The sequence below is a fragment of the Coregonus clupeaformis genome, chromosome 1 (genome assembly GCF_020615455.1).
Source record: "Coregonus clupeaformis isolate EN_2021a chromosome 1, ASM2061545v1, whole genome shotgun sequence".
Taxonomy (NCBI): Eukaryota; Metazoa; Chordata; class Actinopteri; order Salmoniformes; family Salmonidae; genus Coregonus; species Coregonus clupeaformis.
In genome coordinates, this window is record NC_059192.1 from 10845643 (window position 1) to 10857122 (window position 11480).

The window sequence follows — 11480 nt, forward strand, 5'->3', positions numbered from 1 at the left end:
ATACAGACAGGGAATCTGAGTATACTATCATTCTAACAGGTTGTACGTCCTCCACCCACTGGAGGGCAACAACTATCGCCAGAAGTTCAACTGAGTATACTGACAGTTAATCTGTTAGTCTTCTACATATCTGCACATCAAATTCAGGAACGTAAACGCCTGCTCCTGTGCGGCCACTATCTGGGTCCTTGGATCCATCTGTGAAAAGAGGTAAACAAGCATAAAAACTTATACCAATGTAATTGTCAACCAGTTTCCCTATATCACTGACTTCTGACCAATCTTTCCTTTTCTCTACCAAGGTTAGATCAACAGGATCTGGGAGTAACCATGGAGGAACGTCCCCTATCAGCACAGAAGGACCAACCTCCAGCTCCCTCAAACCACTCTCATCAGCAAGCTTTCCAACTGTCCAACCAAAACCACTGCCTTGTCTACCAGTATATTCCCAACAGTCATCTAGAACAGTAGCAGTGGGATGCTCAAGCTCACAGCCTTTCAACCTAACCCAATAAGCTAATGATAATTTTTACGCCGTATATCCAAAGGCATCTCACCTGCCTCCACTAGTAAGGCACATACAGATGTTGATTTAAATGCACCAATACATATCCTTAAAGCTATATACTGGATTCTGTCCAGCCTCTGAAGCCAAGTCTTCGCCGCTGTTCCATAAACTATACACTCGTTAATCAATTGTCGTCCTGATCAGAGCTTTATAAATATCCATCAATGATTGTCTGTCAGCACCACATTCATAACCAGAGACCGAGCGCATAAGATTCAACACCTTCTTACACTTTGTTTTAACATTTATGACATGATCTTTCCATGTTTATCGCTCATTGAACAATAGACCCTAATATTTGTACTTAGAAACCCTCCCCATAGGCTGTCCATACAGAAACAACTGGATATTATCAGCAACTTTCTTCTTCGAGAAGAACATACAACAATACTTTGCCACTGACAATTTAAAACCCCAGTCAATCGACCATCTTTCAACATCCACTATAGCTTGTTGAATAGATTTGATCACATGAGAGACATTCCTTCCCCTCTTCCAAATAGCTCCATCATCAGCGTATAGGGAAGCCCCAATACCCCTAACCTACATTCGAAAACACATCGTTAATCATAATGTTGAACAAAATAGGACTGATAGCACTGGCTTAAGGAATACCATTGTCTACTCAATAGCCATCAGATCAAATGGATCCTATTTTAACTCGAAAAGAGCGATTTAAATAAGAAGGCCAAAACCCAGTTATATAATCTCCCACCAATACCAAGTCTTTCCATCTTAATCAGTAGGCCTTCTCTCCACATAGTGTCATAAGCCTTTTCAATGTCAAAAAGACAGTAGCCATTACTTCTTTCATGACCAGAGTTTTTTCAACTTCATTGCTCACCTTTACTAATGCATCCAAAGTAGATCTACCTTTACGGAATCCACTTTGACATTGACTCAATAAACCTCTATGTTCCAGTAAATATGACAATCTGTTGACTATCATCTTTTCCATCAGTTAGAGGTCAGTGCTATTGGTCTGTAACTATCAGCATATGAAGGGTCCTTACCAGGCTTTACAAAATATATTACTGCACGTTTCCAACCAAAAGGTATAAACCCCTCACTCCAAATCTTATTAAATAATCCAAGGAGAACATGTATGACCTCATCAGGTAGATGCTTAAATATTACATAGCACAACTGATCATGACCTGGGGCTGTACATCCACAGCCTATTAAGGCTGAACAGATCTCATGGACTTGGTCTTTTCCCAAATAGGGCTATCTTCTGTATACCACCCCTACCTTGTCACAACACAACTGATTCCACAAATTAACTTTTAACAAGGCACACCTGTTAATTGAAATGCATTCCAGGTGACTACCTCATGAAGCTGGTTGAGAGAATGCCAAGAGTGTGCAAAGTTGTCATTAAGGCAAAGGTTGGCTACTTTGAAGAATCTCAAATATAACATATATTTTGATTTGTTTAACACTTTTTTGGTTACTACATGATTCCATATGTGTTATTTCATAGTTTTGATGTCTTTACTATTATTCTACAATGTAGAAAATAGTAAAAAATAAAGTAAACCCTTGAATGAGTAGGTGTGTCAAACTTTTGACTGGTACTGATTGGTAAAAACAGCATCCAACGAAGAGTCAACAGCATCCTTTTTCTTATACACATTAACATGAGTATTTAAAATCTCACACCTGCATTGCTTATATACTTCATCCAAAGTAACCCCACTATGTCCCCTAGCAAATGTCTTCCCCAACAAGTCAGCTTTTTCTTGATCATTTATGTCAATTTTTTGACCCACAACCAAAACTTGCTTCTTCCAGTCATCTTCTTCAACATAGACCATACATCCCCCAGCTCAGTACCCCTGCCTATTGTAGAGCAGAACTGTCTCCATGCATTACTCTTGACAGACTTAATGACCCTATGTACTAAAGCTCTCTTCCTTTGGAAACCAACTAGATTCTCAGGAGTCATATTGCTACGCAACACTCTGTAAACCCTACTTATTTCTCGAAGTTTTCTGTTCCCAAAACTAGAATCTATTACGAACAGAGTTGACTAAGTTTCGTGTATTTTTTTACCTTTTGCCAAAGTAAACATTTTTTTTAAATAACGTTGTTTAGGAGTGCAAGGGCAAACTGAGTTACTGCCCACGCACATTTCACAGAGTAGGCGTTCCTTCCCTAACGGCAATATGCAAATACATGCTAGAACGCCCCAATAGGATATCGTTAGCTTGTACTTGGCGCTGATTCCTTGTTATGCCATTTGTTCCCATTGGAAACGAAAGGCTGTGATCTATCTTGGGTTAGTTATACAGATCTTTGACATTACAAATATGGGGTTTGCTAAGAACTGTGGGATATGTAGTTAAATGGTGTCTTGTCTCATTTGCTTTGAAACTGCAGCGTGTGGAGGAGTCAGAAATATCATTTAAATAAAAAATAAGTGTCTTTATTCTATGGAGCATACATTACGTTGTACTTGACGTTTGAGTCAAACATACGAAATGTGTGCTGCTCTGTGCAAACCAAAGCATTTCACCAAAACCTGTGCAAAAATACCAACATTACATGCTTTTCCTGTGTGTGGTCATAAACTGTTACAAAACATCCCTAAAATTTCTAAACAGAGAATTTGAGAACAGAAAACCACAATGTTGTGAACAACATTCAGACATCCAAGTGAAAATTATATTAGGGACAAATGAGACTGTACAAATCTCGTTCGAAGGTCGAGAAAATAATGGATATTTTATTGCAGTCATGTCTGCTCAGCCAGAAAGCCATGACCATATCAACACTCACTGTCTGATACTGTGTATTCCAATTGATTTGCAGGTTTAGTCTTATAAGCCAATTGATAATACAAAGTAAGCTAATTGATACAACAACAATCCTGGTCGTTCACGAGCAATATGATCATGATACCATGGAAAAACAATCATTGCACTCTAACTAAGATTGTCCTTCAAGTCACAGCATTGTTAGAACATGTTGAGACATGTTTCAGAATAACATTTTGTTAAAACAACAATGTTTCTATATTTTTGCAATATTTTCAACACAAGTATTTCGCTATATTATTTCGGTTGCTATGATTGGCTACAGAGGACAGAAAATAACCAATGGGATGTTTGATTTGGTTAACCAATAAGTGAGCCACTTTGATGGATCTTTAACCAATGGTCTTACGAGTTTCTCGTTCTCAACCAACCGGCTTTAGAAATTGCTTTGTTGACGTCATGGGAAAGTATAAATATTGATTCATCACAGTTTTTTCATTAGTCGCGTTGTGTGTCTCAACGAAGAGGAATACGGTCTGCTGGTCCGCCTGTCAAAGTTTTGGAATAATCCAACAGTTACAATACGGTGAGTGACTTTAGCTTTTTTGATAGTGGTCTTTCCATTCACAAAGAGTTGAAATAGTTCTCGGTTGACCTGCCAGAGGAGTTTGTCTGTAACGGCTAAATATAGCTAGAACAATAGAAATCCCAACCGAGATGTGTGAGATGGCTGCCGGCTAACGCTAGCTAACTAAATTATTCTACCGATATCAGAAATGTGTAGGCTAGTTTCATTATGCCACGTTTTCGCCATGTTAATTAGCTAGCAGTCGTCTTCCCTCTACCTTGGCTGGCTAGCTGTGACTCAATACAACGGTTCAACCAGCGTGGGGTTTCTATGGCTGTTCCTAGCTAACGTTAGCGGTAGTGCTAACACTAGGTCAGTCGTCGGTCAGAAGTTGTAACTAATATCAGTTGCTTTCGACAATGATTTCGTTCGGATGGCGTTTTCCTCCTCCCCAATGCGAAAGTACAAGTCGACACTAGTAATGTTGGCTCAAACTTTCACGATAAGTTTTATTAATTCGATTTATGCTGTTCGTGCCCGCTCAAACGAACAAAGACTGCAGTGCAATTTACGCAATGTTGGCAACTGGGCCGAGACAGCAAGCTGAGGAAAGGAAGGCGGGGTGGTGTTCATAATCGAGCGCGACTGGACCCAACGAGGCGCCTCCAGCGGTGCATTTACGCTAGATGTGGGGGAGGGGAATATTGAAATGGAAACAATTGTTACAATGACGCTAAATTGTTTCAGGCATTGCAACTATTGTCACTAATTATCAAAAGTGATGGGGACAACAGTTGGCTACATTTGTGTAAAGCGTTTATGGCTGCAACATTTTAAGCGTTGCTGCTTGTTTGTAGAAACTAAGTTGTTTGCGTCTTTAGCCGCCTTTTCACATCGACCGAAAAATGTAATGTCGTTTTTGAAGGCATTTCAAATTCTTATCGGCCTGCCTTTGACTATTTGTTTGTCCTAGTGAGAAATGGCTCGTACCAAGCAGACCGCCCGTAAGTCCACCGGAGGAAAGGCGCCAAGGAAGCAGCTCGCCACAAAGGCAGCCAGGAAAAGCGCGCCATCCACCGGAGGAGTGAAGAAGCCCCATCGTTACAGGTACTTAGAGCAGTTCAACCTGTTCTCCCAACATTTGTTTGTCTGTGTGTAGATGTAACATGAGGGAAGTGGTTCACTAACAGGTCTAGTTTTAGAATGAATACTCATCTAATAAGTCAGTCTAACGTTGTACTGTTTTGTACCCCAGGCCAGGAACCGTGGCTCTGAGGGAGATCCGTCGTTACCAGAAGTCTACTGAGCTGCTAATCCGCAAGCTGCCCTTCCAGCGCCTGGTGAGAGAAATCGCCCAGGACTTCAAGACAGACCTGCGTTTCCAGAGTGCTGCCATTGGCGCTCTTCAGGTAAGATCACCACTGACTGCTGCTACCACACATATAGATATATATCTGAAGGCTAATGGATGGTGTGAACAGGAACTCTTATTTTCTTAATCCCATGATTGGTCAATTTGTCCCTACTGTTTTCTCTTCCTTCTCTCCACCAGGAGGCCAGCGAGGCATACCTGGTGGGTCTGTTTGAGGACACCAACCTGTGCGCCATCCACGCCAAGCGTGTCACCATCATGCCCAAAGACATCCAGCTGGCTCGCAGAATAAGGGGAGAGAGGGCCTGAAAGGCCTGCCTGCTCCAGACACAGAATCCTATTTATCACACTTAACCATTTTGTGAATTTTTATTATTTCTTTGAGATTTTGTTTCCTTTTGTAATGCATTTTAGAATGAGGTTAACGTCAGTCATTCCACAACAAACATGATTTCAGATATGGCTAGTGTGCAGATTGGAATGTTGTAGGAATATCGTCTTGGCTTCAATTGCAAGTGAGGCTTGTTTTTACGTTTAGTAGAGGATAGAAAGTGTTACATGACTGTCGCCATATTTACTCCAGTCAGATGGCCTCGTCACATGTTAACTGGCAAATGTGGGGTCCTGGTAGGTAGTACAGGCTCTAGATGAGGTTGGTGCTCGTGAAGTAAAGAGCGGATTTTGTTCTGTCCGGGTGGGTGGTGTCAGGGTCTTTCATCCATTTCCACCCTTTGTCACGGCAGTCTGCCAGCATGTCTTGCATAACAGCTCACTCCTAGTATTCCATAGTGGTGTCAGGGGGATTGTCTGCACAGTTACTCCTCCTGACGCTGTCTGGGACGGCCAGGAGCATGACCAGGACTCCCTGTATATTCTGGACTGTTTTTTACAATGTTATTTTTCCAACATACAACAAACTTTGGCAGCTACATTTTAATATTTATGAGTGTCACATTGTCTTTCTATTAAATGTCTTTACAAGTAAATGCTTGTTTTGGTTCTTGTTGAGGATTTCTTTATCCACTAGGGGCTTTTACAGTTGATAGTCCTGTTGGATGTTTCTTCTATTGCAATTATACCTGGAAGACAAATTGCTGTACTACATGGGTTTTGACGTCAATACAGGCACAGAAAATTAAGTTCGCAACATCGTTTGCCATGTATCCAGTTGTAGCTGTGTTTCTTGTCATATGAACCATTGAGCTTAAGTAGCTGTAGAAGGAGAAAATGCATTTCAATTAATAAATCTAAATTGAAAGACATCCCCCATCCTAATATTACATTTCCTTCACCACATCCCTGCACCAGGAAGTAATCATACCAGAGGTATTAAATGTTCATTATACTCAGCGACGCAGTTGAATTCCGCGCTGGCTCTGAGCACCACATAGCAGAATCCTGTTGCGTTTCTGGGCCGTCTCAAACAGCCACTCGCATGCGGCAGAATGTTTTAAGGTCCTGAAGTCATTCTGATTGCCATGTAAAATAGCCTTTTGGATGACTTATCACCCATATTATTTGGGGATTGAAATGCTACTATTTGAGTACTTTGTTGCTCCTGGTTAATGAATACTGTGATTACAGGGTGACACAGATCATAATAAACGACTTAACGGTCCTGAACAACTTCTCCCTCAACGTGATCAAGACAGGAGGTAATTGTGGACTACAGGGGGGAAAAAAATAGGACTGAGTATGTCCCCATTCTCATCGACCGGGCTGTAGTGGAACAGGTTGAGCTTCAAGGTCGTTGGTGTCCACATCAACAAACTATCATTGTCCAAACACACCAAGAGAGTTGACAAGGGCACGACCAACCCTATTCCCCCTCAGGAGACTGAAAAGATTTGGCATGCATCGAAGTTCTACAGCTGCACCATCGAAAGCATCCTGACTGGTTGCATCACCGCCTGGTATGGCAACTGCTCGGCCTCCGACCGCAAGGCACTACAGAGGGTAGTACATACGGCCCAGTACATCACTGGGGCCAGGCTTCCAGCCATCCAGGACCTCTATACCAGGCGGTGTCAGAGGAAGGCCCTAAAAATTGTCGAAGTGCCGGTACCCCCTGTATATAGTCTCCCTGCCTACTGTTATTTTATTTTACTGCTGCTCTTTAATCTATTTTTTACTTACCACTTATTTTTCTTAAAACTGCATTGTTGGTTAAGGGCTTGTAAGTAAGGATTTCACTGTAAGGTCTACACCTGTTGTATTCGGTGCATGTGGCAAATTTGATTTGATTTGAACAGTCATTCTGAAAAGTACTTTTTCTCTCATGCTAACGATCAGGAAGTTCGAAAAGACAGACTGAATGGGTGGGGACCTTGTATTCATGAGCTTGCCTTGACTGACAGCTCTTTAAAACAGCCTATGTCAAGCAACTTGGATGCAGTGTTGCAGTAAAATCAAATGTCAAATATTTTTTATATATCTCCCGTTTGGCATGTCTCTTGTGATGCGGTTCACAGCAGCACTGATGGATGTGTTGACATGACAACTGCGTCAGAGTTTTGAACAACCCGTCCCCTCATTTTGTTCCATGCTGGCTGAAGACCTAGCTAGCCAGTAACTAGCTAACACCAGACACAGATGAAGACCTAGCTAGCCAGTAACTAGCAAACACCAGACACAGATGAAGACCTAGCTAGCCAGTAACTAGCTAACACTATACACAGATGAAGACCTAGCTAGCCAGTTACTAGCTAACACCAGACACAGATGAAGACCTAGTTAGCCATTAACTAGCTAACACCAGACACAGATGAAGACCTAGCTAGCCAGTTACTAGCTAACACCAGACACAGATGAAAGGGGAGACATAAGGATCTTTGCCATAGATGAATAGTATAAACATTTAATTATATTTGCTGACACCCTACAGTCAAATTTTGGCATCAGTAGAGTAGCTATCTAGCTTTATAAACCACGCCCCTCTGCAAACACGCCTTCTCAGATGTTGGTTAGAAGGCAGTACTTATTTAAATTAAGTACGAGAATATTGGTGTATTAAAATGAGAGTTAGGGTGATGTCACACTATGCCCTTAATAATCCCGCCTCCTGAATCCAACTGTTTGACATGGGGGAGGGGACCAGTAACTTTATGATCAAACTTTATCAATGTAGAAGCAACAGTCATTGGTCATCATACTTTGATCTGGTTTAATCTAAATATCATCAAATTTCATGAAAAACATGATTTTGACTGTTCATGATCATTAAGGTAAAGATGGGGGTGGGTAAACTGATCCTAAATCTGTGGTTATGGGCGGTAGTTTAGAGAAAAGCTTGACAGTCAATAGGTTTTGACAGGGGAAAAAAACGTGACGAGCTTGGAGAGGCCAGGGTTACAGGTATAGAAGTTGGGTTTTGTAGAAACGCCATCAGTGCGTGTTCTGCAAACAGTACAGCGGAGGAAGGCGCGGTGAACGGACAGTGAGGAAGAAGGAGAAGAGCCGAGTGTAGTGGGAGATGTAGTGTGTTGAGGAAGAATGGCTCCAGACATAATAAAGAAGAATCTGGCCCAGTAGGAGTGCCATTTTTGGAGAAAGTGGACCTTTGCCTTTTGGTGGATCCATTTGTGGTTTCAGGGTGGGTGAGAAAGGAGTTGGATGCAGTTGAAACAGTGAAGGTAACCTGTAGTGGACTTGTGAAATTTCTTTGTGTTTCTTCTGACCAGAGGGAGCAGGCGCTCCGTGTCACGCAACTTGGGTAAATATCTGTTTCTTGATTTGCTCTTAGAAACAGGACACCATTGAAAGGAATGATTTCTGGGGTAATGTGGAGATGGAGCAATTGAAGTTGAACATTCCTGGTGTTTGTGACGCCCGCTGTTTGGTGCGACGCAGACCTAGTGGGGAGCGTGGTGAAACCGAAGAGTCAATGTCAGTCCTTTTGTTTTGAGTCAGAATCTCTACCAGACAAAGAAATGTCAGGATATATCAGTTATCCTGTTAGAGCTTTTGTGCCGAATCTGTGCCGGACACTTACCTTCTTAGCATTCATAGCAATGGTTATCAACTGTACCGGAGAAATGGAACGTAAATCACAGAAAATAGATGTTGTGGTGGCAGCTGCAGAGAAGTATTTGGGTATACAAAATTTGACTTCAGAAGTTACAGGGTGTGTTTAGGGGTGGTGTCCCGTCCTCCCTGGCCATTGGCATGGTGCAGGAGCAAATAGGGTCAAAGTAGTGGAATGGGGTAGTGGGTTTTTAATGAGTGTAGGTGGCAGCTGCAGAGAATTACCTGGGTGTACGATATTTTACTGCAGAGAAGTTAATGGGGTGGTGATTTATATTTGGATGAAATAGTGGTATATAGGTGTAGGATTAGTTGGTGGTGCAATTTTGTCCTTTTAGGGACAGGAATAATGAAGAGAATTTAATGAAGGTAGGCCTCATACTCCAGTACAGTAGGTGGCGGTGTATGCACCTTAAAGTTGGATGCCAACTTTAATCCCAAAGAAGAAGAGGACTACACCTGCCTGAGAACATACACAATTGTACAATGTCCAAAGAGAAGAGCATTTTATACAAATGTATGGTCTAGCTAAGGTGTGACTGTATACACTGAGTGTGCAAAACATTAGGAACGCAATCAAACCACCGGTGTGCCTGGAAGAACCTACTACCATACCCCGTTCAAAGGAACTTCAATCTTTTGTCTTGCCAATTCACCCTCTGAATGGCACACATACACAATCCCTGTCTCAATTGTCTCAAGGCTTAGAAATCCTTCTTTAACCTGTCTCCTCCCTTTCATCTACACTGATTGAAGCGTTCACTTGGATTCACCTGGTCAGTCTATGTCATAGAAAGAGCAGCTGTTTCCCGTGTGTATCAAGAATGGTCCACCACCCTAAGGACATCCAGCCAACTTGACACAACTGTGGGAAGCTTTGGAGTCAACATTGGCCAGCATCCCTGTGGATCCCTATGCAAAAGAGGGTGCAACTCAATATTAGGAAGGTGTTCCTAATGTTTTGTACACTCAGTGTACGTTTACTATGTTACGTCTAACCCCTGAGTCCAGGTTGGATACAAACGCTACCACTGACCTGAGCACCATCCCTAGCTCACAACAGGGTAGAGCGTCAAACATAACACAGACACCTGGACGACACAGACTAACAATGAGGAAGGAAAGTCATACACAGTTCTGAGAATGTACAGGGCTCATTTCAAAAGAGGGTGCAACTCAGTTCTGAAGTGAAAAGGCATAAAACATTTTTAATCTCTAGTAGTATAGAAATAGGTTCTGTTTTTGCTGACGTGAGGAGTGACGTTTTGTTTTGAAAACGTTGTCTTTGCAATGTTTTTTTATATCTTACATGCTAACATTTTGCTTTCCAACTGTGCATCAATTACATCATAATCAGAGAGGGAAGGAAACAGTTTGTAGCTCCATGTCCCGTTTGAAGTCCATTTCTGAAAGGACCATGAAAGGCTCTGAGAGAGGAAGGATATTTGACTCCGTTATCATTATTGTTGTTGTTGGACACTCGACAAGCTGAATGTCATGAAAAGTATTTCCTGACACTAACACCAAAGACAACACCAACCATTTAGTGAAAACAAAACAGTCAATGAGACGAAAAGCCTGACCCACAAATTCCTACGAAACGATAAAGCTGGGTTGTATGACTGGAAAACAGAAACCAGTAAAACAAGCAAATTATATTATATTATATCCAAAGATAGAATGTAGTCAAATGACCTAACACAAAATAAATAAAAAATTGTAATGTAGCAACAATGTATTAGAGCCAATATGAGTGACAGAGAACAGGCCTCTAGTACTTTGGGCAGGTGTTTGATGAGGGCTAGCCTGAGGAGGTAGCTTCCTCGTCCCTGAGCTGACAACAGCTTCCTGCAGGAGGAGAGGAGGTGTTTGATGAGGGCTAGCCTGAGGAGGTAGCTTCCTCGTCCCTGAGCTGACAACAGCTTCCTGCAGGAGGAGAGGAGGTGTTTGATGAGGGCTAGCATAAGGAGGTAGCTTCCTCGTCCCTGAGCTGACAACAGCTTCCTGCAGGAGGAGAGGTGGAGTTCGCAGGAGGAGAAGTGATTGTTGACGTCTGTTACTGTCTGCCTCTTCTGTCTGAAGGTTCAGGATGCATACTGGACGAGCACAAATGCACACACACAATAGAATATAGGTGTGCGCACATTACACGGGCCACGTTGGGTAGATATGTGCACAGGCATTATGAGC

At 42.1% G+C, this 11480-nt stretch overlaps 1 protein-coding gene across 1 annotated transcript; it reads left to right on the forward strand.

Annotated features, from left to right (window-relative positions):
- Positions 1–3809: 3809 nt before the first annotated feature.
- LOC121567578 (histone H3.3A) lies at positions 3810–6253 on the forward strand. The gene is made up of 4 exons (XM_041877739.2): positions 3810–3913; positions 4869–5002; positions 5151–5304; positions 5448–6253. The coding sequence occupies exons 2-4, from the start codon at positions 4875–4877 to the stop codon at positions 5574–5576; spliced, it is 411 nt and encodes a 136-aa protein (XP_041733673.1). The 5' UTR covers positions 3810–3913; positions 4869–4874; the 3' UTR covers positions 5577–6253.
- Positions 6254–11480: the final 5227 nt, after the last annotated feature.